Below are 27,336 nucleotides of genomic sequence, written 5' to 3' on the forward strand. Positions count from 1 at the left end.
AGTTCCCAGGACAGAATTTTTTTGATATAAAATTGCTTAAAAACTTTGAAAGCTGCAGCCACCGTCTTCCTTCCTGCTTCCCTTCCTGCTATTCCTCTGCTGAATTCCATCACTAAAGTAAACCTCTCAAACTTAAATCCGTTTTAAAGACACATTCAAAGTCTCAGTCGGGCCGGCGGGGATAGGTGAAGGTTTATCTGAGTGAAGTCAGACAGTGAGATAGGGTGGTTGGAACTGAGAGTGTTGGGTTTTGAAAGCCAGGCAGGAATCTCCGGAGTCTTCAATTACGCCGCTCTCCTGTGGAGACATAAAATAAACTGCAGTGTCCATTTTTGCATGCCCTCATAATTATGATTGTGTAAATAAAAATGGATAAAACAGCTTATATTTTAATCAAAAAAGGTCATTTAGAGACTCAGTCTTCACTTGAAGTCTTCCACACTTCCCATCATTCCTCTGCATGCTTTGAATCACACTTTATTATCTCCTCTCTTTACTAAATTGTTATGAGGTTTTCTATTCAAATTACTTCTTATTTGGCTGATTCTTGGTGACCCTCCAGTCTCCGGCGTGTCCCTCGAGCCCTGATGACATGCCTGTAACAAGGAGCTTATTGCAGCGTTATTGCCCAAGCATCTAGAAGGTTCCAGGGGCCTCGGGGCACATGTGATGGCGCTGACAGGTCCCCGGGACTCGACTGTCACTGTCAGGGAGCCGGCGGGTTGGCTCGATGCAGTTGTCAAACGGCAGGCGAGGAAACACAGGCAGAGCAGACACTCAGGCATTTGCTAATAGATGCATATCGTTCCCACGCTCGCGCATATGCAAACACACCGCCGCAGACACGCACGGGAGCGTGACGGCGTACAGTACATGCGCATGCAAAATGAAAACATAATGTTATTCTTGCTGCCGTGTGACAGGAGCACACACAAAAGTATAAAACGCACACACAACCCGGTGAGTCCTCCGGGAGCCCCTGACAGCTCTGCCCTGAGCTTCCAATCCGTCTCAGGGAGCTCCAAACACCCAGTGCAATTACTCTTTCTTGCTGACTGCACCTGCACAACATAATTGAGAAGGCAACTGGGGCTTTGTCACTTAAGGTAAAGATGTAAAAGAAAAAAAATGTGCCCCGGCTAAGCTGCAGAACTGCAGCACAGGGCTATTACACCTCAAACGGCGAGTGTGTCTATGGATCCGGGCTCACGCGTCCGTCTCTCTGTCCGTGTGTGAGTGTAGGATGTTCTTCCACAGGATCCGTGTGTGTTGTTTACTGAAGGACACAGTGTTGGCAAAGTGAATTGAGGATCCTTCACAATAACTTTTGTATTGAATATTCTGTGACAAATTTGCAAGAGTTGAACTCTGCAGGCAATTCAGTTGAGATGGCGCTGTCAGCCAGAGTGAAAGCATCAAATATTTATGCGTGGTCCGTCATTTGAGTTTGGCATTAATGGTTCGAGAGCCAATTTTAATGATCAGAGATTTAATTAAGCTCCGGTGGTGCAACTAGGGCTGACTTCTTGAGACCAGTGGGATCCTGAGAGTCCCCCAGTCTTACTTTAATGAAACCAGTGGCAGGTCATTGACTGTAATGAGGAAACTGAGTTGGATCTCATTATATGTGTTTTATCTCATTCTATATATTGTAAATGGAAGTTCAAACTAAATGAAATTTAATAAAATGTCTTAAAACAGTCCAAAATTGACTTTTTAAACAGTCACAGGTCATGAGTTTTAAACTCTCGCTTACGTCACACTCAGCTGATTAATGCTCTGGAAACAAATTGCCAGTGTCGCCATTTAACTTGTCTGGCAAGCAGTTATAAAGCTTTGAAATGAAGTTGACTGGTCGAAATTGGCAGATCTCTGTGACTGTGTTTTCAGTAATCTGGCAACCGTGCAGTGTGCTTCGATTCCAGATACCCCGATCAGGAGCCAAATCCCCCCCCCCCCCCCCCCCCCCCCTCCTTTCTTCTTCGTTTCACATTTGGGAGACAGACAGAGAAAATTGGGTTGAATTACACAACTGAGCAGAGGAGAGCAGACCTAGCAATGTGAACTGAAATTCCCAAGCCTGTTATGTATTTGCATCTAAAAATGATTTCAGATTAAACTAACTAGATATAAATGTTAAAATATGTGTAAAAATTTGTTAAAAAACAGAAATAATTAACAGCCACAACTTAAACTACTGGAACTCAGCAAAAACAAAGATTTTCAGCTGCGGTTGCTAGCGGCGGTAACTCCAGGAAGTTACGATGCTTGACGTAGAAATATTTTGACTCATAACCCCCAAATAAAACTACAAATTGTTTTTACACCTCACTTTTTGGAAAGATTTTAAAAAATGTGATATAGCCTGTTAATTAGTTTTAACTTTTGAACAGAGCCAAGCTAGCTGTTTCCCCCCTGCGTCTAGTCTTTATGCTAAGCTAAGCTAACCATCTCCTGGTTCTAGCTTCAGATTGTGGTACCGAGTGGTACTGATCTTCATGTCGCACTCTCACGAAAAGCGCATTTCTTAAAATGTCAAACTATTCCTTTTAAATTAGCAATGTTTTTCTACTATTCCAGTTTGTGTACTATATCTGTCTAGGCCCTTCTGGACTCCCTCATGAGCCCCACTTTCATGTTCCAGCCACTATTATACCCGTGGATATTTGTGCAGATTGGATGCGTGACACTGATTCAAACTGCATACCTTTGAATTTTAACTTCTGTCAGTCACTCTGTCCTTCTGTGAACCCACGCCTAATTTTCATGGATTTATACACACGCCTTGATGCATACCTAGAAGCCTGTTGAATTGTTAGGTGGACCTATTCATGAACTCAGATGCAAGGTATCATTATGTCTCCGATAAAAGTGCCCACTGCAACTTTCACCACTGAGTTTTCCGCTATTTTTCGGCTTTTATCCATCATGCAGACTTTGCTCCTTCCGTCCCATACTTCCCTTCCTCTTCTCTTCTTCACTCATCCCTCTCCTCTTCCCTCCAGCCCACCTGTGAAAATATCTACCTTTCATCCCCCTCGCTTATGTATTCCCCCTGAAGGCAGACTAAGCTTTTCCCCTATCTCCTCCCGCTCCCTCTTAGCCCTCTCTCATTCCCCGTCTTTCTTATTTTCTCTGTATCATTTGTGTGCTAACTCTCGCAGAAAAGACACATCTCGCTCAGACACACACTTTCCCCCTGTCATTTGTCAACACTGTCAGCTCAGATGGAGAGAAACTTCCCTACCTGCCTTTCCTACCTGCCGCCCACTCTCCTTTCTTTATGTCAAATCCCAGCACAGCAGAGTAGGCAGCATCAGTCCTCAGTATCATGTCCAATATCAAGGAGAGCAGCCAGACTTTCAGAGTCACACTGGTAAATGATAGAAAACTGTCACATCACGGTAAAAAATGTGAAACCTCGCCAATTTCTTTAGCTTTAAACCCTCCGTAGGTTAAGATTCAAATCACCGAAACAGATTTCTAATGAGGAAACTTAACTAATTAAAACATAAACTCACAAAAAAAAGAGTGTTGTAGACTTACACTTTGAAGAATCAGAAGAAAAATAAGACTTTGAAGGCTCAAGATTGTAGCAGCTTACTTCTGGCACGCTGTCATACAAGTGAATTAACTAATCCTCGAAGAGTCAACTCAAGCGCAGCACATTGCCATTTGTTTGCATGTAAAGACATCTTGAAGGTTTTGTTTGATTTAAGAATGTGACAGATAGATTTTTTTTTTTCCTGGTCCAGTTCTAATTACTTCAAGATATTTTCAGCACAGGAAAAAAAAAACACAATCACTCAGACAATGTGGCATGTAAAAATACATGACAAGAAGTGTTACATCAATCAATAGAGCAATTAAGTTAGAATATATTTTCCCAAGAGTGCATTAAGAAAGAGCTCTAGGTTTCCTCTTCATCTAGAGTTCACAACCTCTCAATTCTGCTAACTCAAACATCGTTAGACATCCTTAAGCGTATCCTTTGTGTCTTCTTTTGCTTTGTATTCAAATAAATGTACAATTCATTTTTATTTCGTTGCTGGGAGGGAGTTCTTCTTTTGGCAGTGTCTGAAAATTGGCTCATCTGAAACTTTTCAGTGCTTGTGGATATATCTTTAAGTATGCTGGCCTTTCAGGAAACATTACAGGAATTCACTCTGACAAGGACAATATATGTGTGTGTGATGGCGACGTCTCAAAGTAGTAGTCATTAGAAAAATATACACTCACTGAAATTGGTTGTTTAGAAGAAATATCAACATTAAAAGTACACTTCATTTCACATTCTATAAGAAGTAAAACAGTGATGACTTTGGTTAAATTATTTCTTCGATATAGCATAACCCCCCCCCCCCCCCTCATCACACTGATTGCCTTTACATCGTCACTCGCCTAAAGAAAGGTTGCGGTTCATTTCTTAACTTTGCCACTGAAGCGTCAGAAGCAATTAAGTCACAGCATTTGAGGTCCTGCTTTCAAGTCAGATGAGAGGGGAGGGGGAGAGAGAGAGAGAGGGAGGGAGGGATAGATGGGGGAGGAGATGAGGAAGGTCAGGCTGGTTACATTACAAAGATGCTGTGTGCAGTCGCACAAGACCGCACTAATCATTTTCAGCTTTATCACCATGTTAACATCTCTTTGAACATTTCTATCATTGTGTGTGTTTTTTTTTTAGTAGTATTCACACACACACGTTACACAGATATACTACAGAGATGGAAGAGTGATAGATGGAAGAGAGAGATGTTTAGTGACGTTTATGCCTCGTCGAGTAATGTATGCAACGATGCACACATCAGCAAGATGTGTTTCAAAATGCAAAAATGCAAAGTCAAAGTACGCATACAAATACATACATGCATACATATGCATGGCTTCAAGGTTCCACGTCATACTTATGTAAGTTGAATACTGGATCACAACTGGCTTCCGAACCAGTTGTGATGTCACAAATCCTGCTTATAGGCCCAGGTAAATGCAGGTAAATGTGAAAACAGCCTTCTAGTGTCAAACTCCACATACATCGTTCTGCACAGTGAAGTTCAAACATCCAACAACAAGACAAACATGTTTTTGAGAACTTTAAATATCAGTACTTTTACTTAAGTTGCTACCAAAAGCAGTATGATTCCCATACACAGTGACCTATGCGCTGCTGGTGTCTTACCATGTTCCTCAGAAACCAGCAACAGAGCAGGCATCCAATTGACTGCAGTGGTTCTTGTTCAAAAGTGTGGCACGATGGAGCCTTTTAAAATGTTAACATCAATATCCATAAATTGAGTACCTCTCTTCTCCAGGAACCAAATAGAAAATGGATGTTAAAGCTCTCAAATTCAAATATTTTTGTAATCAAGCCATGTAGCACAAGAGGTGCATTCCTCCATTCACTACAGGAGCTTTTTTTTAAAACTTTTATTGATTTTTGGTTTCCTATATGCCTTTGTCAATAAATATATTACAGCCTTGTGCATTTTAAAACTGTGTGATGCCTCTTAGAGCAACCTAGTAAATTTTCTTCATCACAGTTTGAGATAAAACTGTAGTTTTTCCAGGAAGCAACAAGCCAGAAAAGCAAAAAAGGATGTTTTTTTTTCCTTATACGAAGGCTCTCAAATGGAAATATGAGCAAGTGAGCAAATTTAGCAAAAACTGGGGATCTCTGACTTTTCCACTTAGAAAAATAACACATTTGGAAATGTTCCTGCCCTGGATTGCCTGTTTTTTCTTGTGCTAACCAACTTTCGCCGTTCATTTATGCTTGGCCAGCATTCGGTTCTTTCTAAAAGACCAGGTTCAAGGAAACCATATCGATGTGAGTGTGTGTATTAATCAGAAATATTGCTTTTGTCTGTTCTTGCATGAAATATTCAGATAGCACAAAGATACGCTGTTGTCTCTGAAGAGAGCTCCAGTGAGGCGGAGGGAGGAGGGTTTGCTGGAATTACTCACAAGCTCCTGAGTTCATTACTACCCCAATGAGCAATAACCATCCCTCAGTTAGAACGGAGCGCAATAACCCATTTAATTTCATAATTATCGATTGGTTTTGATGGCCGCGCCGAAAGGTCAAGAGGAAGGTTTTTTTTTTTTTGTTGTTGGTTTTTTTTTTTTTTTTTTTTTGCTCATTTGGCGAATGTGAAAGCAGGTTGAGATGAAGGAAGAGGCAGCGAGGGAAAGACTGACTCACACAGACAGACTCTCCTGCTGAGTGTCTGACAACTGGCTGGCTGGTTGGTGATGGAGACACACAAACACACGCTTGCACTTTATTTTTTTTTCTAACCATGAGTACACATGTACCAAACACACATAACCAGCCAAACACACACACACACACACAGATTTCCCCACAGCCTACAGTACAAAGCTAGAAAACACTTTCTTACATGCATCTTCCAAGTCTACAAAAACACCCACTTACACACACAAAGACATATCTGAGCTCGACTTTATACTACATCCAAAACGTGCTGCACATAAACACATCTCAAACATCCAGCCAGGCACACACGTTCCCAAACACACACACACACAGAGGGAATCTCAGGCAAGCGTTTCGTTATCATGTCTGCACATTATTGTCGAAAAAAAGCCCATCAGATCACTTTTCTGTCTGCGGTGGCAGCCCTTGTCTGTATTTTCATCTCTGTTGCGGCGCCTGCTCGCTGGCCTTTGTGCGTCTGACATGTCTTTTGCTTTTGCTCTTTTTGTTTATCTTTTTTTTTCCTCTTGCTTTCTCCGTGCTTCTTGCTGTCCGTTTGTCTTCTTTCAACTGTGTGTGGACGGAGGACAGACTGCTGCACTCTCATTTTTTAATGAAAAGCTTTCCAAAAAAAAAAAATCTCTTTTCCTCTAAGACGACTCACGAGTTCTAAAAGGCAAAATCAAGCCTGTTTAATCTATTAATGAATGCAAAATTAATCTAATATTATAAATAACGCAAATTAGGATCCTTATCATAATTTTTTTTTGCTGAAAGAATAAAACTCATACATAAAACAAGCCTACGCCACATGCAAAAAACATAAAAGGAGCCACAGCAGCAGAACCTGCTGAAATAAATCCAAAGCGAGACAACCGTGATATGTAAAACCAAAAAGAAAATGATGCGACATACACACAATATCACACTGTAAATACTAACACAAATTACCCAACGCTCTGTCCTCACCTTCAATCATTCCCTGCCATCCCTCCTCAGCCTGTCATACCCACAATTCCTGACTCATCAGACACCATTGTCATGCAGCCTCTACTGGCAGTACACAGGGCTAAATTATTGGCCCCTTTTTAATAAGGCTATGGATTGTTTGAGGAATGGCACCGGCACCGCTGTTGATTATATCGAAAGCCTGTTGTTTTATATCCTGCGAATGTCAGATTTCTGCTATTTACATCCCTCAACTCCTGCACGCCAGCAAATGGTTATTGATTTTGCCAAAGATGAATAGGAGTGGTCGTGTGGAATTAAAAACAAAAAGACAAAAAGGGGTGAGAAGAGGAGGAGGGGGGAGAAGGAGGCGGAGGAGGGGAGGGAGTGGATGAGAAAGGCTTGCTGTGTAGTGGAGGTAGGATCTAGTTTTGTCTTTTGCCAACACATCCTCATAATTGATTGTACCTGCACTCCAAAATGACCCATAGGAGCATTTTCTAATACACCGCCTCCATCAGCAGTAATCGTAAAAAATTATGATGTTTTATAGTGTGACAAGGTCTGGTTAGGTTTGGGCTTTTTTTCTGTAGAAAGATCACGTTTTATGGTAAAATGATCAACTGAAACGTGGTCTTGAGTTAAAGTGACTTTCTTACAACCTTCGTCGTCATGGCAATGGTAAACACCACGACAATCTCGACTCATAGTTGGAAGCAAACAGCGGCCTCCTGCAGCTAAGTCCACTTTTTGCCATCAAACCATCTAGCCAACCGCCCAAAGCTCCTCCTCCTTCTAATATGAAAATTTGTCACCTTATATTGACGTCATCTGAACTGTCACTTCCCCTGCTCGTAATTACTACGGCCACTAGATGGCGTCTGTCACTCAAACATAGCTATTGGTCATTTTTGCCGGTTGAACTTTCGACCTATACTGTCGTATTTCTTGTGAGGACAGGCTCTCTTTGGCGGGGTTTAGTATCTTTAAATTCAAGCTACTACAGCACAAAAAAACATCACAAAACAACAAGATCACACTTGACTTTGATGAGTTTTATAGCAACTTACGCACAAGGGTTTTAGTGCCTCAGTTGGGCGTCCGCCTTGGCCGGCTCTGTAAACAAAATTGTTCCATATTTCGCTCCTGGCACCATCTTTTCAAGCAGTTTCGACGGACTGGGATTCAGTTCAAGATGTGGTTGGACTGTTTGATGCTGTTGCCATGTTTTCGTCCGATTGTCTCCATTGAATATTGCGCCTACGGCTACAATCCATGGTCAGGAGCCAAACTGCAGCTCTGTTTGTTCCAAGCCTTCATCTTATTCTTTTAAAGGAAAAATGCCCCTCTCAGATATTCTGCTACACATCGACAATCTGTGATGTGCAAAGCATCCCAGGAGTTATTTTTTCAATGAAACGTGCTTTTTTTTTTTAGTTAACCAACTGTTTTGTCTAGAGTTTACCTCTAGTTTTAGTGATTTCCTAGAATACCCTCTAACAAATGCCAGATTTTTTTCCATTTGATAAAAACAATCATTCTATTTCCTCCAAACATAACATGTTAGCACCATTATCATGTCAAAAGTTTTTGTCCAGCACTTTATTTTATGACCTTCCCATCAGCCTCAGCTACATGTTAGCATTGTTGGGAGACACTCGACAGACAACCACGACCTGAAAGGAGAGGATCATTTGACCGACGGAGACAGACGAAGGCGTTAATGGCTAGTTTTCGGTAGCCATGCTAGCTTGTCTAGTTGTACTGTAACATAATGTCAACAGTGAAGAAGAACAAAACACAACCTTCACCGGAAAATGGGTAAAACTTTTGCTGAGGTAGGAGAAGCGTAAGAGAGACAGTTGTGGGAAAGAGGTATTGCAAATTGAGGGAGGGAGTGACAGAGGAGTCCTTGAACAACGACAGACAAGGACTAAGTCGTGAGAAAGAGCCACGTCAAGATGGACAGAGGAGCGAGGTTGGGGAAAAAACTGGGAAGGATGTTGGGGGCGGGGGGGAAGAGGAGGGAAGGAGAGTGGAAGAGCGTAAAAAAGATGACAGGAATGGAATGAGGTTGTGGTGGGGAGATGGAGGGAGGGAGGCCGGTGACCGAGTACAGATAGATGAATGACATTTTGGATTCTCTCAGCAATAAAGCATCTCCCTAGACACAGGCTGTCTGGGTTTAGATAGAGGCCGTCACACTGAAGGGCTCATTTGCCTTTCAGTTGCTCATTACATCCAACCCAAACTTATTTCCTCCTCTGGGAGGCCGGTTTCCTCTCGGTGCTTTGTGTGTGTTGACATGTGCAGCCGTGCATGTGTGTTTTTGCATGTGTGGTGGGTTTTTTTTTTTTTTTTTTTTGCATCTTTGGGGCGCAAAATGACAGTGTGTTTCATTATCTCTCTGGCATGTTGTGTTTGTGACATGCCACTTCACTTTGTACACAATTCAATGGCGACTGCTGTGTTTGGAATAACTCAAGATTAGTGAATCTTGCACAACAAACACACACACACACACACACACATGCATATCCAGAAAACACACACAACACACAAACATAATGTGATTTATAAAAGGAGAGTGAGACTAAACACACTTGAATAAACACACACACAAATAGTGCATGCATATTCACACACAAAAGCATTTCCTAGCACGGATATTGAAACACACTAGCCTCATGGCATAAATGTTCTCGAACCTTCCTTCATAATGATTTCTCCCATATGGTTCCGACTAATATTCTGCTTGGAGCCAACTCACTGCAACTGACACACTGGCACGCACACACACACACACACACGATCACAGGCAGTCCTTCTGTGCTACATTAACTACAAACCTCATTTCCCCACAAAGAGAAGCCACCGGCTGAAAATTGGCTGGGACGAGTCATTAAACCTGTGTCTGACACACACACACACATGCACAAGCGCGCGCACACACACATCTGTTATACAAATGACCCCCACACACCCACCTGTGTCAGTGTAGCAGGTGATAACCCTGCGCCTGCTGAGAAATGATTGCCCTTTTGATGGAGGAGGTCCAGTGTTGGTTGGTTGGTGTGTGTGTGTGTGTGTGTGAGATTCAATTTTATACAAATGTGCATTTGTGAGTCTTGACACTGATGCCTCTAAGTGCTTTCATAGTGTGTGTGTGTGTTACAGATATACATGGAATGATAATTGATGGTGTGTGTGAGAGGAGAGGATTAAGATACATGGGAATGCACTGTGGGAGAGAGAGAGAAGAGGAGAAAGAGAGGAAAGAGGCAAAAAAATGATGTAGACGGAGGAGGGGGGAAAGAGGAAGAAAGGGAAGAGAGGAAAGAAATAAAATACAGGAAGGATAAGAGGTATAAGGAGGAAAGGCTGACGGAAAAGAAAAATGAGAGCTTGAGAGGTTAGAAAAATCAGAGAAGGACGAAGAGGAAGATGAGGTGGGGGGAGCGCAGGAGGAGCTACAGGGGGGGGGCCAGTCGGTGAGCATGAAGGGGAAGAGACCCCGCTGAGAGATGATTGATGGGTCTGAACCCCCGCTGGCCCCGGATCAGCCACACAGAGCTGTCAGGGACAATTTGAAGCCAACCTCGCGGGGAAGAGGGGACGCCCTGATAAGTAAAAAACTAATGAAAATCCCTCTTATGAGGTGGCCATCTTTCTGTCAGAAGGGGTTTAATACATGTCAGGATTCTCTTGTACCTACTGTTCTCCCGCTCTTTAAAGTTGGGTGTTTGAGCTTCACCGTGCAGACTTTGTTTTTCACACACGTGTAGCTAATGAGCAGGATTTGACATCACAACTCGTTTGACGCCAATAGACGTCTGTGTCCAGCAGTTAAACCTGTGAGATTAACAATATTTGCATGTCCATGATTTTTTACGAAGGAGAAGGAGTAGATGTGTAGGATTTTAACAAGATAATTGAACTTATTTTTGGAAAAACCATATTAGACGCCAATTATAATTCAAAGTAGAGTGTTTTATATACATCTTCAAACATATTTTGAGTATTTTCTAGGATTATAGTTTAACATTCTGGGGAACTGATGTCTAATATCTCAAAGAAACAAAACAAAACTCGACATTTATCATCAAGGGCATAATTTCCACTGGGGAATTGAATTTCCCCTACTTTTAAATAACCCATTATTTTAATTAATATGTTTTAATGACTCATTAAAACAGTGTTTTTCTTACTGTCCAGCCACCATTATACACATTAGAGAACGCTATTTATTCCCTGGGTATCGGCTCCCAGGCTACAGTACATACAAGCTTTCTTTGCTTGGGTCGAGACCTCAGGGGAAGCCTGCAGACATTCCTCAGGGCTTAAAAGAATCTACTGAAACCTCCTCTGCATATTGGAGATTAGTTTTGTTTGGTTTTACAAAACAAGCAGTTTGAAGACATCACCTTGGGTTTTGAGAAATTGTGCTTTTTTTTATATATATATATTTTAGAGATCACGCTGTGAAGTTAATCAAGACAATCATCTGCAGAATAACTGGCAATTAAAATAATCATGAGTCACAGCCCTAAGTTAGCTATTATGGGGTAATAAGTCATCTTTATGTAAGTATTTAGGTGATTTTACAGTAAAATTTTAAGCACAGAAGTGATTCAAAAAGAGGCAGCAGGCAGACTTTGTTTGCAAATCGAATCAGTTCACTTCGAGGACACATTCTTTTTTGAGGGATTTGTATCCCTATCAGGCATCACTAAAAGAGAAAAACAAACAAAATAGAGCATAGTACAAATACTGAAATGCTTGGCGTGTTAGATCAGTCAAGTGGTGTCACATGTGCACACACACACACACAAAAACCCCTTCAGGTGCTTAGTTTAAGTTATATAAGCAAAGAAAAGTAAAACTTTGGCTGGATTAACATACCGCCTCATCAGTCAGCACTTTGACAGATAAGGATGTAGCGAGGGAGGCGAGGGCTGATTAGGAATAGATTAATAGAGTTCTTTAAAGAGTCACAGGTACTTCAGCATTTCCTAATTTGCAAATGTTGAGCAAGTGTTCAAATTTAACCAACTGTACTGTATTTTACATGTCACCTTCTTTTAGAAATTCTCTTGTATACGCATGCTAGTGTGGAATAAGTGATGGATTCAGCCACACTGAAAGGTACTGAACGAATGAATTGAACTATATTCCTAAAATATGAATAGAATTGTTTGACTTCAGCACATAAAAAAAAGCTTACAAGGGGTCACACTGACCCTTTTATACGTATTAAAATATATTTAAAACCTCGGAAATATCATAAATTTGAGATTCATTATTAACTATCTGTAAAAGTTTTACCATTCTATTAACCAAGGACAACCTTCTAGCCTCTAAAAAAGTACCACACTGGAGTTTAATTTGTGCTATCAGTCATTTTTAAAGAGTAGGTGATTTTTTTTTTTTTTCCATCGTTTTTCTAATGTTGGGTATCTCGTTTTGGAATGAAACTCTTCATCTCATATACAGTAAGCCCATGTGAGCTCATAAGCTTCGTGGCTGCCTCGTCAGCACCACCTCAGGACCGCGTGTGGCTTCTGAGCAGCAGAGAAGATGATGAAGACGATGATGCTGTTGATGATGGGGATAAATGCTGGTGGGCCCAGTAATAGCCGTTCACCATTTGATGTGGTCCAAGCTCCTGGGCCGTTTGAAGCCAACCGTGTGGGAGGGTTGTCGGCCGCGGTGCAGGATGTGCGCGAGTGGTTTTCTGATGAAGGGATGGATAGTGGCTTCTCTTGAATGGAATTGCAGCACAGAGCGGAGGAGTTGTCAGTCGTACATATTTATGATTGCGGAAGATTCAGTTTGTTTTCCTGTGTGAAGGTGTTTTCAGTTTTTACCAATTTGTACTAAAAAAAATACCCATTTTTTAAGAAGCAGAAATGGGTTTAAACTTATTTTTCACCCTACTTTTATCCCTAAAAGTTGTTTTGTTTTCTTCTGCAAGATGGCACTGATTACGTCAGTTTATAATAAATATGTTACCCTTGACAACCCTGGAAATGCTTCTAGTAACTGGAACTGTGTAGAAAAAAGGGAAGTAAATATGAGTTTTGTGTCCTAGTACACTCATAGTACAATGTCCCAGTGTTCCCTGTCTATCACAACCTCTAACTATGCCAGAGACAAACTATAAAAATGTGAAAAAGCTGCAAAGTATTTCTGTGCTACAGGTTTGTTTTTTCATCCTGAAACAAGTGGTGAATCAGTCTTCTTCTTTTTTTGCTTTTGATGGCACATTGCTGCATTTCTTTGCATGTTGGTGCCACCGACTGTTGTCCTAACTCCTCAAATCTTGATATTTGCTGTTTTTTTTTTTTGGTTTGTTGTTGTTGTTGTTGTTGTCTATGATAGGAAATGGGGGTTTTGGGGTTTTGATTGACGTTCAGACAATACAATGCAATTTGAAGGTACTACCTTGGGCTTTGGGTGTTTCTCATTATTTTCTGACATGTTATAGAGCAGAAGATGGATCAATTAATTGAGAAAATCAGCAGGTCATTCCATAATGAAAATAATTTTCATGTTTTTTAAAATGTCAGCCTAGATTTTGTGATTTTAAGGCATTTCTTCAATAATATAAATAGAGTATGACATTTCATTTCTGACTGTAGGGTTACATTTTTATCTTCAGACCTGAATAGTAGTATATGAAGAAAATCATGTCCTCACAGTTTAAAAAAAATCAGTTGTTGGTTTTCCACCTTGGGAGAAGTTGTTTATTTTGTACTTTATTGATCAGACTGTCCTGAAGCTGTATGACTAAAGCTGAATAAAGTCTCAAAAACTGAGTGGTATTGCCCTTCAAATATGTATGGTTATCCTGCTGTTACTTGTCCTTGCTCTGCTCTCCTCGACTGCACGCCGTATTTTACCGTGACCTCCATTTTGTCCCAAAAAAAGGCTCCAGTTGAGTAGGGATTTGTGCCATTATTCCACCATTTCAAATACACGAGAACTGCTGATTAATGCACCCAAAAATCCAAAAGGTGTATAATTCAAACTTACTTTTTTTTATTACAACACTCATACATGCCATCAGAAAGACTGTTAACAAACATCAAATCCAAATCCACAGCAGGGTTTAGTAGATAATACCATCACTGCAGACTCTCTGTGTGTGCTTGCTTGCTTCTCTCCGGAAACAACATTTAACAAGTGTTTGTGAGGCCTAGAAAGAGCTGTGTATGGATGTTTGATAGCTGCAAACTTTTACATCATACACACTGTTTATCAGGTGAGACATTTTTCTTGCAGTTTGAGAAGCATGCAGGATGGCGTTTATTTAGCTGGAAAACGAAAAAGCAGATAAAGCACGTCTTAGAAAACAGCCTCTGTTATGTTTCACTATTCAGCGAATACACCCATAACCTTGCATCACAACTTTGAACCTGCTCCGTTTTGACTTATGTCATGTTCATGTTGCTTTGCTGACCCCTGCAGTTGCCATGCCGCCCACAAAACCCAGAGGTTACAGCCTGTTTAAATGTATACACTTAATTCTCCATCCTCTGCAAACTCATACTGTAATCAGGACGTTTCAGCAGAAATAAAAGATGAAAGATGGTGGCGTGTAATGCTCTTTGAGAAGACTTCTTGAATACATGATTTGTTTTTAGAGTCGTGTGATGATGGGGAGAATAAAGGGTCAGAAGAGGAGAGGACTGATGGAAAAATGAGACAGTCTGAGCCTAAAACTGCAACAGGAGGACAGAAACATGATAAGCAAGCAGAAGCCGAGATAATAAAAGCCAAAGAGGAGAGAGGAATATGAAGTAGAAGAGATTGAGGGAGAAATGAGAGCAAGCACAGCTCAATATGTCAGTGAGAATAAGCGAGGAGGTAACTGTCTGCCTCCGTCTCTCACTTCACGAATGGATCAGAAATGGGCACCACAGTGCATACAAGCCTACACATTTTTTCTACATGTACCTGTCCTGCATTAACCACTACAGCTTTCTAAAAAAAAGCGCTCCTACATTGTTCCTAAACTCGTTTGTCTCTTCTAGGAAGAATGGTGTGAGACAGGATTAAGTTGTAATTCAATTTAGCGAGATTAAATTCAGTCGGCTTCAGCGAGAAAAGCGACTTGAAGGGATACGCCAGCAGCTAAGAAGTGTGTGTGTGTGTTTTTTTTTCCCTTTCTATGCATATTCATTTGTTCAAACACACACATGCCTCATTGAGCCAGCACACACAAAATGTACACAGACAAAGACATAAAATGCACACACTCCATCTGTATTTGAACTGGACTGAGACCAAAGAGTAAGAAAAAATCACAGCATCATTGCCGCCCATAGGCTGCCAGCTCGAGTCTTTCATTTAGTTATTGGTCATTGTGTATTAGTTATAAAGACATGGCTGTCATCAAAGTGAATGAGGAAGCTGACTCTCCAGTGGAGGCATTGAGTCTGGTATCTGCACTGTTGGATTCCTTAGGGCATGAAAATCCCCAAGAATGGTATTACACAATGCTCTCGCCAGGAGCTCACTCTTTCTTTTCTTTCTATTGTTCTTTTTTTCTGCTGGCTGCTCTGTTTCTTTTCTTTTTTACCATTTATGTTTGTTCATTCATTCCTGTATTGCTCCACTAACCTTTTTCAGTCTTGCTTGGTCATTCTCACTTGCCTCATAGCTCATATTTTGAGACTGGAATGTGAGTCTTACATGGGAGACACTGTTCGTATACCATTTTGGTCTTAAAATCATGACCTTAGTCAAAGTAGTTGTGTTCCTAAACCATAGTGGAGACTCATATGTATAATTTTGCAATGCTTAAATACATGTTGGAAGGCGCTGATTAAAAAAGACCAGGAAATGCTCATTTGGGTCATTTTGGAAGGCAGTGATAAATGTTGTATCTGTTGCAAATTCTAACCAACATATTTACCAAAATCCATCTTTTACCATCCTTATGACCTAAATCGCTGTTAGGATTTTGAAATCACTGCTTACTTGAAGCTAAAATGCTCCAATGGATTGATTTGGGAAAGAAGGAAAGCACCATCCTGTTCCTCCATTTACCAAAACTGGCAGCAATAATGACACAATCTTCTTCCACCATTTACCAAAACTGGCAGCAATAATGACACCATCTTCTTCTACCATTTACCAAAACTGGCAGCAATAATGATACCATCTTCTTCTAACAGTTACCAAAACTAGTACCAATAATGACACCATCTTCTTCCACCAGTTACCAAAACTGGCAGCAATAACGACACCATCTTCTTCTACCAGTTACCAAAACTGGCAGCAATAACGACACCATCTTCTTCTACCAGTTACCAAAACTGGCAGCAATAACGACACCATCCTCTTCTACCAATTACCAAAACTGGTACCAATAATGACAGCATCCTCTTCTACCAGTTACCAAAACCGGTGCCAGTAATAACACCATCTTTTTCCACCATAGTTACCAAAGCTGGTACCATAATGACACCATCTTCTTCTACCAGTGGAAAAGAAGTTAACACAAGTGTTTTTATGCTGTTACACACTATAAATGTATCTTCTGGACGCACTAAAATTTGCATAAAAGCAAATTAAGTTCTTTTACAGCTTACTTTAAATCAAAAAGAACAATGACAGCCTGGATAAATGGTATATAAGTGGCTATACAGGACAAGCTGTACTGATATATGAAAACAGTAGATGAGAAATGAGCAAGATGGTGCTGTTTCCTTCCCAAAAACAGTAAAAATGTTGACCACAACTGGTTTGAGGTGTCCTTTTATGCCAGCCAATTAGAACTCATGTTTAATAATCATAATAAGATACATAAAAAGTTGTATGAGGAGTTCTAGTGGGGTCACTCACCCTCCTCATTCCTTGCAAAAACACAACTGTAGAGATACTGTGCCTATTGTCCTGATTGGCAGATATCCGCTTCCTCACCACACACACACACACACAGGCACGCACACACCAGAGCTGTCAAGTGTACATTGCCCCGTGTCACCGCACGCATTGACGGGGAAAAAGGCGACGGCTCAATACTTACATTGTCCACCACTGAGCCTGAGAGACAGAAGAATGGGGGGGGGGGGCGAGGAGACAGGGCAGAGACAAAGAAATAGATGGCTAAGGGCAGAGAAAAAAAAGAAATTAGGAAAAGAGAGAGAGAGGCAGATCAGACAGACACTTTCGAAATGAGCTCAGAGAAAAGAGCATTTACAGTAGAGCGTGTCGATATGAATGCTAATGCTCCCGGACGTCATTCCCACTCTCACCACTACAAGGCTGTGTCTCTCTTTCCCTGTCTCTCTCTTTCAATTCTGTTTTCTTTGCCTGTTTTTTACCTTGCTTACTCTACCTGAATGAGCGCTATTTCTCTCTTTGTCTGTGTGTGTGTGTGTGTGTGCTGTGCTGTTGGCTGATATTGGCTTTTCAGAGTTGTTTTCTCACTCCCCTCACTTTTCACCTCTCCCCTCTGATCTTTTATCACCATGCGCACACAGACAGACATAAACTCACGGGCACACGCACTCACGAATAGGTTTCAATAACAGATGATTACAGACGCCTGCTAACCTTTCATCCCCCTCACACACACACGCGCATGCACAAAATTCCTCACACACGCGTTTATCGATCGGACCAATTTTATATCCTCGCACAGACTTCTTTTGAGTTTGTAGCCACTCTTAAATCATTTGATCTAATAACTCGTGTGTGTGTGTGTGTGTATGTGCATCTGTGTGTTTGTGTGTCAGCAAATCTCATTTATCACAACAGCTCAGGTCCCTTCACTGCCATTCTGTCCCACACAGCCGGTACACACAGCAATATGGAGGATCACAAAGGAGAGGAAGCGCACTCATCTTTGCAGAGCCAACGATCCATAAAGCAATATGGGAGTTTATGAGCTCTCAATGTTGTTCAATATAGGGGCAAGTTCAACTATGCAATAGTCCATTGGGGTTTTTTTGTTCCCCTTTTTGTTCTTTCTGTCTGAAATTCTTGTGCTCGGGTGAGGAGGAAATGAACTTGGGCATGTGCGAAATTTACAGCAGCTGTATTTAAAGGACACAACAAAAGGTGAAATGCAAATGGACCGACCCCTAACAGACACTGTGTGTCTTGCACCCACAACTACCACCAGAATTGGAGGATATACATTAAAAGTCTTATTTATGTTGATTAATTTATGCTTACTTTACCCTTATTTAACCAGCTCTTGAGATTTAAATATCAAGGCCAAAAAAGAAAAAAAGCATACATTTCAGTCTAGCAATCATCAAATGGATCACGAAACATAAGGAACCCTCACTCACAGAGGAAATAAAACTGAGAAGGAAAAACATAAAAGGCATTTAAATGCATTAAAAATACAACTTTTCTCAAGGATGAACCATTTAGTCTTTAAAATGTCCCTGACTGTGTCTTTTAAATGATTTACTGTGACTATAATCTATAATCTGTACTTTTTTTTTTTTTTTACTTTTCCAAGCAAATCGAACTGTCAAACTTATGAGAGAGAGCAGTAGTTTCACATTGGAGATGAAATATGTGGAAAAATATAATGAAAGCTGCTGAAGGATACAGTACATAAAAAAGTACCTGAATTGTTAGCGGTGACCTGCAGATGCTCTCATAAAGAACTGAGTGATGTGATGTAAAAGCCATGCTAAGTGGACTCTAATGTAGATGATGTCATTTCTAATGAAAAAGTACATTCATTCATTCCCAGCTCGAACAGTGCATGTTTGAGCCAAGATCTGATCTGAAATATGAAAATGGAGAACACAAACAACATGTGGAAAAACCTTAGCAACAACCTTAGCAACCAAGGCTAGGGAACGAGGTTGAAGCCCTGGCTTTTGGCTTGCGTTAACCTCAAGTTTTGGAACTTTGACCATGTTTAACATAGATATCCAACATCATCACAGTTTAAAAAAAAACAGAAAACTGGAAAAAGCACAATATAACCCCTTTAAAACCACTTGGTTAGAGAAACACTGCCTTTGTGGTTCAAATAAACCATGATTGGCTTTTGGTAAAAGAAAGGGTGCAAACACAAGCCTCTGGTGTTTTGCCGATTTGCTGTATTTCAGGTTTTTGTTGTTGTTGTTTGTCTAAAGCTGTTAAAAAATGATAAAGAGATGCAAAATAGTATTCCCTCACTACCTACTGCTACCAGTTGCAGTAGCTGGCAAAAATGAAATTTAAAAGTAAGACCTATCGAAAGTTGAACCACTGACAAACTTTAATGAGCAGTTTAATTACATTGAGCCTTTCCAGCACTTACCACACACACATACACACACAAATCTCCAGTCGTGCCCGTGTTAACGTGGCGACGGTGCCAGCTGAATGGAGCAGATGGTAGCAGGACTGAGGCTGGGGACGCTTACTGACTGACTGACTGACTGACTGGTGGAAACACTGGCAGGGACAGAAAGAGTGCTTGATGGGTGGAAATAGGAAGAAGTAATTACAGAGGTCGCCACTGCATTAGACCAAATCCATGCATTTATCCTTTATTACTGCATTAGCACTGCAGACGAACACAATTGTTTTCAAAACCAACACATAATAGCAACTTTCTGTCTTCATGCATGCTTTGCAAAGTCATGTAGAACAACTTGTTTTATCTCCTGGATCTTCTAATAGCTGAAATGACAAGTGGGGCTCAGTATACATGTGTTGTAGGTGTTAGTGCCATTAGCGTAGATTGGTAAAAGGATGTTTGCCAGAGGCTGATGGGAGCTGTCAGAAATGTAAGAGACAGGTATATGTGTGTCTTCACTTTTATGGTTCTGTTTATATCCCGAAAAATCTACCTGTTTTACCCGTCCGCACAGCAATAGAGCCGTTTCCACTCGCTATAATATCTTCAAAGTCTTGTAATCTCGTCAACCGAGTAAAGTCTCCAAGTGAAAACCCCTGTAAAGGTCAACCAATGCAATTTGAATATCTTTGATTAAACAGTGTGCCGGTGCCAGACCCAGACTGTAGGTCACTGCCTCAGAGAAATGATATCCGCCCCTCTCACCCCACTTGTCCCTCCCCGAGTCTCAACTCTCGCAGCTCCCTCATTGTCGAGGGTCACGTCTGCCGCACTCTGCACTCTTTTCAGCAATTTACGTAATCTCCTGACCCACTCTTTCTCCGCCGCCCGTTCCCTTCGTCCTTCAATCCTCCCCCCCCTCCCCACTTCCTTTTTCTCCGTGTCTGTAATCATATTCACACAATGCATACTTTTGCTCCCAAAATGTCTTATCTGAATAGTCTTTTCTGCCCTCTGTCTCTCATTCTCCATTCATTATCTCGCTGATTCAAACCGTCTTTGAGAGGCTGTGCTATGCAGCAGTCGTTGAACCATGCATGTTTAAACCTCAGAAAGTGCAGTAGAAAAATCTCAGTTGCTCTGGCAAAGCATTGTTTGAGTGAAAAGCTCAGGGGAAAAGAGATTTATCACATTTTACATCAATTTTATCACTGAAAAAATTACTTATCTTGGTTACCTGGTTGGATGACCTTTAAGTATTAAGCAGTTACAGTATGGTAGACTACACTGGTGACATTTCCAGGTAATGACTACCATAGTCATAGATGAATAAAAACAATTAATTGTACTTTTTATTTATTTATTATTTTTTTTGCCAAAGTACTTTCTTTGTGTTTAACTCCTATTCTAAAAATCTGTGGTTCTTTGGGACTGCAAATTGGGCTCGACTAGTCCAATTATTTCTGACTCACAAGCAGCTCTGCTTCTAAGAAATGTTTGTATTAACTGAAATCTCCCCTGCATATACCTCAGGCTCTATCACGGCGCCCTATTCCCACAGCACTCTTCGTGTTTTACAATATTTGAGTGTGCTATAAGTTTTTCATGTGACAAATTGCCTCTAAAATGACACATTTTCTTCTGTACGTTTCTCATCTCTAGTTTGTCCTGGCACGGAGAACAAGTTGAGCACTCTGTCTGACCTGGACCAGCAGTACCGCACCCTGAAGAAGCTCTATGAGAATTGTGAAGTTGTTATGGGCAATTTGGAGATTACCAGTATTGATCGACATCGCAACCTCTCCTTCCTAAAGGTATGAACACAGAACCGTCATTGGCTTGTTTCCTCCAGCAGGGGGTGTTTACATTCGGTCATACAGGTGACAAGATCACCTTTGCATGAAAGGATACAAAAACTGAGTTTGAACATTTCAGCACTATGGATGAGGAGAAAGACTATAAGCTTCAGCACTATGAAGATAGTAAAATAGGATTGGGATTTTTCAGCACCATGGATAGAGACAGAGAGAGAGACTGGGTTCAAATTCAGCACCATGGACAGCATTGTGAAACATATTGTATTCCTCTCTCTCTCATCCTGTATGCAGGTGAAACAGCTAATCTAGCTACAGTATGTAGTTCTAACAACTTCCAAGCTAACATGCACATTTTCTTGCCTTGTTTCTAGGTATCTCTGTTTTAAATGAGATAGATCTTTTCTTCTCATTTTCATCAATTGAAGTGAATCTGCCCAAATGTGTTGTAAATGCATTTAAAATGCATTTAAATATGTAAGATGCAGGTTTCCAATCAATTGTTACCAGTAATTATCTGCTTCTATGTTCATGATCAAACAGTCCCTTTTCAGTAACTATCTACAACTATACTGTCATTAAATGACACTTTTATTTTTAACACTTTGGGTATTATTAATATTTAATGTTCAAAATTACATTTAATAGGAATATTGAACAAGAAATTGTTAGTAAAAAAAGCTTTAAACTCAGGGGTAACATTAGCTGGTAAGCTAGCCAGCACTGTTGATTATTTAAAGCAAAGAAAGCTCTCAACATGTTGCTACTGTTTTTACTTACAATACATTTTTTTTTACAAAATCAATAATAACTTAGCATAGATAGCCTATATACACAGCAGAGGACAAGAAGTTAACACTAATGTTAATTACTTGTGGTAAAACCACTGATGCTTAAGTCCCTGTAAATAAGGAAAATACACATTCATTCAAGTCATACTGTTTTTATGGTGTGAGCTGAGATTAGTTATTCTAACATCAGACTGTGGCTAACACAACCAATTTGCACAACTTCCACAGCCACACCTGAGCGGCTCTACTAGCTCTGCTTCTACTAGTAGTGCTCTCCAGCTAAAAGGAGCCAAGCAATGTAAACACAGAGTGGGGTCTGTAAAAGGCAGATTTAAATACAAATTAAAACATACAGGGAGGGCATGACGCCTCTGTTTCCAAGTGTGTTGTAGAAGCTTCTTGTCAGGATAGCAATTTAATGGCATTAGGTTTGTTCACTCGAGTGGTTAAATATCTTTTTGGAGCAACTGTGGAAAACCTGGTTCAGTGCTTTATTTGAATTCAAGGCAGCTGATGTGTCCTTATCTGGAAGGTGTTACAATATATAACCAGCAATGAGTTCAGCATCTTATTCACGTCGACAGCACTCGTGGATATTGATTGAAGTCCTTTGCCAGTACAATAAGACACTATACAGTACAATAGAACTAATGATAAGAGGGGCTGGTAAGAATTACTATGGAAGACATGTCTGTGAGATGCTGAGACACTGCAGGCAAATGAACAATACTCAGAATATAAAGTGCCATCCTCAACCCAGCCGAACACAGTACTCTTGGGTCTATAGCAGCTTTCTGTACATGTGGTGTCTGTGTGTGCCTGTGTGCCTGTGTGTGTGTGTGTGTGTGTGTGTGTGTGTGTGTGTGTGTGTGTGTGTGTGTGTACACGCTTCCATCATCAGGGCTGTGCTTTAAAATTCACTTGTGCTGTCCCTCTCCCCTGCTGTTTAATGAAGTGAGGTGTAGTCTAATTACTGGGCCAATGCTATCAAATGAATACCATAAACAGTCCCATTAGGCCCAGCATCATTAGGGAAACAATTAGGCATCTGGGGGATTGTTAAGTGGATGTGAAGGGGGTCAGGACTCTGGAGTTATGTGGTTTCCATGGAAACTCTGTCACAATCACCCCATTGGTTACAAAAAAATCACAGATACCCCACCCCAATTCTTAAAGTGGAAGCTTATATTTCACTTATATTTTCACTTTCACAATTAAAGAATTATATTATGAAAACTTAATTTCCATTGAAGATCAGGTTTGAAGTATCCAATTGGCAAGCAAAAAGTGAGACTTGAAATTCAATTTAAAGGCATGTTTTTCACCTAACGACAGTCATTAATTTACAGCTTTTCAACTATTATTATATTATTATTATAAAAACACCTTAAACAGCAAAGTTATGCTGCATCTTAGGTTCAGAATTTATTTTCTTTCCTTTTTTATATCGCAAGAAACACACACACACAATGGTTTATGTAAAGTTCAACATCGGTATGCACATGTTGCACACATTTCAACCGACATGGACTCATAAATTCTGAGCTGCAGGCAGGCTGAGGAGAGCTGATGCACTTGGGTTCTCACAGTTTTCTTTAAAAAAAACGCAGCCTAAGTGAAGTATACAGTATACAGGGACAAATGGATGAGCGTAGTGTGGATGGACGGAAAGAGTGACGACAAAGGCGAGGGAGTCAGGGTGGGTAAAAAAAAGAGCAAGCGAGAGAAGAGCTAGAGGGGTGTCACTTTTATGGCAGGCAAAAACAGCTGCTGCACTGAAATTACAATGTTCAGCTACCGTGCCGCAGGGGTGTGTGTTTGTGTTTGTGTCTGCGTACGTCTGTGTTTATGTGTGCGTTCGGAGAGAGCAGGGATGAAGGGGCAATGCAGGGCAGAGATGGGGAGAGGGAGGGAGGGAGTGAGGGCAGGGACAGACGGGAAGACTTGGTGATTTTTGCCTGGTGAGATGCTGACAGTTAGATGGATGAGATGGCTCCGCAGCCTCCTCAGGTCCAGCTTTCCTCCAAACCACATCTCTCTCTGACTTTCCTCCCTTTTTTTTCTGTTTCCTTCAGTAGAGCCAAGGCGAGAGCCGAAAGACCAGAGATGTGATTAAGTTTGTTTTATAGCTCAGACTGTATCCGATCTGGGTCAATTTGTATTCACAAATAAATCTTAGTGTTTGTTTTAACCTGCTTAGAGGCCCGCGTGGGTGGAGCTCACTCCAGCAGATCACCATAAAGCTTTACTAAAGATTACTGTCTGTGGGTAAAATACATTTTTCTAGTGCTCATATGCACAGTACACTCTTCAAATGAGTCTTCATCTTAAAATCTTTTTAAACTGTAACTTTTTATGGGACTCTTGTGATATTCTTGGAGCGTGGAAGCAAACGTTGTACTGATTTCAGATGAAAATAAAGACGTCATTGCAAATTTATATTACCCTCATAATAACTTCACACTAAGAGTTATTTTCCTTTGGTCAATTTGTGTACAACTCCTGGGTTAATGATGAAACTTCTTACCATTTTCAATGACCAATCTTTCATCAATATATGGAGGAGGTTTTATGTTTAAACCAAGCAGCAACTACCACGGCTTGAGGCTGAAGCCAGTGCAAAAAAGTACCTTAAAGTGCAAGGCCACCGATGGCCACTAGATGCTGGCTCCAACTGACACATTCAATTCAATTTCTCTCTAGAAATACTGTCAGTTTTTTTCAACAAGTCATTATGGTCTCAATCACGAAATTCGGACCCTCCAACAAGTGTGCTGGTGGTCATTTTGAAAATTATTGCTCCGTTAATAAGATTTGAAGACTTATAGTAGCTGTGATGTCTGCCATGTGCATGTTGATTGACAGCTGTAGCTAATGTTAGCCCAAGTGCGCACCGCTCGGTATTAGCGTCATTCCGAAACGTTGGGCTTCAAACCAGCTCCAAAAACATCACAAATAACTGATATGATTTGACATGAATTTTATGGTTGAAGGCACTTAGAAAATCTATTAGACGACTGACTCGCTTAGCTTATCTGTCATGTCCACCCGTCTGTAGATTTTTCATAAGGAATAAAAACGAAAGGTTTCAGTCATAAACCAGCATGGCCATCAAATCATTGTAAGCTGAACTTCTTGGCAAGCAAGGTCAGCACACTAAAGTTGGCCAGAAATATGTGGTCTGAGTAAAAACGCCTAACAAAAAATGTATCGGGCTCCTCAGACGTACTTTTGCTGGAAAGATAAAGTGTTTTGTGAATACAGGCTCAGGTGTCTGAAGGGCATCACCGTGCTGACGCCTTGGCATACCCCACCTCTGTCTAGCTCGCTGGCCGGTTCCCTTGGCCACTGTCTGTCTGTCACTCACAATGACCCATTTTCCCAGAAGTGAAGCAGGGAGCTACGCCAAGTAGCCCGCAGTGGCCCACAACCAGCTAATGATGTCATCTAGGCTGAAGGACTCTTCATTAAAGCCGGATCAATCTGGCGGCTAGCGCTGCAAAACACAGGGCGCCATGCCAGGGCTGCAGCTGAGAGCGGAGGGACGGGGGATGTCCGTCCATAAAGCCAGGAAGAGATGTAGTGGCAGATTCTCAAACTTCTCCCCAGTCATCACAAGTTAGGGACGCAAACACACACACTTGTACACACACACACACACACACACAAGCTTTAGCAATAAAGCGAGATGAATGACACGGTCACTGAGGTGTATACTCTATGTCGATATGCAGACAGAGACACTCTTTACTGAGCTTATCTCTGGCAAACACCAGCCGCAAGAGACAGAGAGAAAGGAGAGATACAGCTTTTTTAACCAGCACTCATTTCCAAAGTTTTCTCTTCTTTTTTTTTTTTTTTTTTTTTTTTAAGAGGGGTAACGTGGCTCTACGAGTTCAGTTCGGCACAGCCAGGCAACAGAGGAGAGAAGAAAATAAAAAGAGATGAGAGAGGAGAGAGAAGAGACTCCTCACACCAAAGGCTTCCCATTTTCCTTGGGCTGTATTTCAGCTGCAAATGAAAGCACTCAGTGATTCTGCAGCTTAGCTATTCTCAAAGCGTACATCCTCAGAAATTGCATGCGTGTTCTGCTCTGCTGCCTCTATGGTTAGTGTGTGTGCGTGTGTTCAATGCATGTACTGGTAGCGTGCTGTGTAGATGTTATATGATGTTTAAAAAAATGGGGTTAGAGGATAAACACTTAAAGGGGGTAAAGGTTGCTTATCTCAGTCAGAGCGGCGATGTACATATAATATTACAAACTTTCATCCTTGGTTTTTTGACCTTGCCAGCTACGACTTGCTCAGTTTTTTTAATTTTTTTTATTTTTCATGTATGTCCTTGCTGAGATCAGTGTGCTACTCAGAGATTACCGCTACTGTGTGTGTGTCATTATTCAGCACTCATCAGATCACTCTTCCCTCTGTCTGAGAGTGCGGCTCTTGTGCTATTAATTTACTCGGAGGCAGTAATTCAGACTCCACTCTATCACACTTGTTTCTCCGCGTCTGCCCTTCAACAATGTATGCCATCCATCCAGTTATTCATGATATGGATACATACTTTTTTATGTACTTGGAGAGTGTCTTTTCATGGTATAGGTTTTGGCGTTCAGTTCCATACTTCAGCATATGTATTTTAGGCAATCAATGCTTTCAAATTTGTGGTGACAGTTTGTGGAAAAAGCCCTTTCTGGTTTCAGCATAACAAGGCTACTGGGCACAAAGGCAAGATAAGGTAATTTATTTACATAGCACATTTCATGCTATACACAGTGACAGTGCTTTACCAATTAAATAATGTGATGAATAAGAATGAATGAATAGTAAATTGCAAAACTAAAGCAGTAGCAAAGGTTCAATTATGATGCTTATGATGAAGATTTGGACAGTGCTTAAAGGACGAGTTCACAATTTTTAAAGTCTGACCTAAAGCAATAGTCAGGTTCCTGTGCTGTAATCATTCCTCCTGTTCATACTGACCATGAGAAGATCACTTTGTGCACTTTCAGTGTAAGTGATAGGAGACAAAATCCAGACAGAAGTCCTCCTTCTGAGCAAAAATGTATTTAAAAGTTTATTTGAAGCCAATATGAAGCTTCAGGTGTCCAAATTAGTCAAATCAAGTAGATAACTTTCAAAGTCACTGTCTTTTTAGTGCCAATTTCCCTTTTTTAGTTATGATATCCACTTTATTTGTCAGTCAGACGGCTGAAACATCATATATTCTTCAGATAAACTTTTACAGTTTTGTTCAAAATGAAGACTGTGGATTTTGTCCCCCTCCACTTACACTGAAAGTGCA

At 40.9% G+C, this 27,336-nt stretch overlaps 1 protein-coding gene across 9 annotated transcripts in view; it reads left to right on the forward strand.

The window, feature by feature from the left end:
• Positions 1-27,336, forward strand: part of LOC121892375 (receptor tyrosine-protein kinase erbB-4-like) — a 270,376-nt gene that overhangs the window by 109,267 nt on the left and 133,773 nt on the right. For all 9 annotated transcript variants that reach the window (XR_006094399.1, XR_006094401.1, XR_006094400.1 and 6 more), the window contains one exon: positions 21,090-21,241. Coding sequence is in view for 6 of the 9 variants with exons in the window: in XM_042405408.1 (XP_042261342.1) it covers positions 21,090-21,241 (152 nt within the window). In the remaining 3 variants the exon portion in view is untranslated. The remainder of the gene's footprint in view (positions 1-21,089; positions 21,242-27,336) is intronic.

This window comes from Thunnus maccoyii, chromosome 24 (assembly GCF_910596095.1).
Source record: "Thunnus maccoyii chromosome 24, fThuMac1.1, whole genome shotgun sequence".
Lineage (NCBI taxonomy): Eukaryota > Metazoa > Chordata > Actinopteri > Scombriformes > Scombridae > Thunnus > Thunnus maccoyii.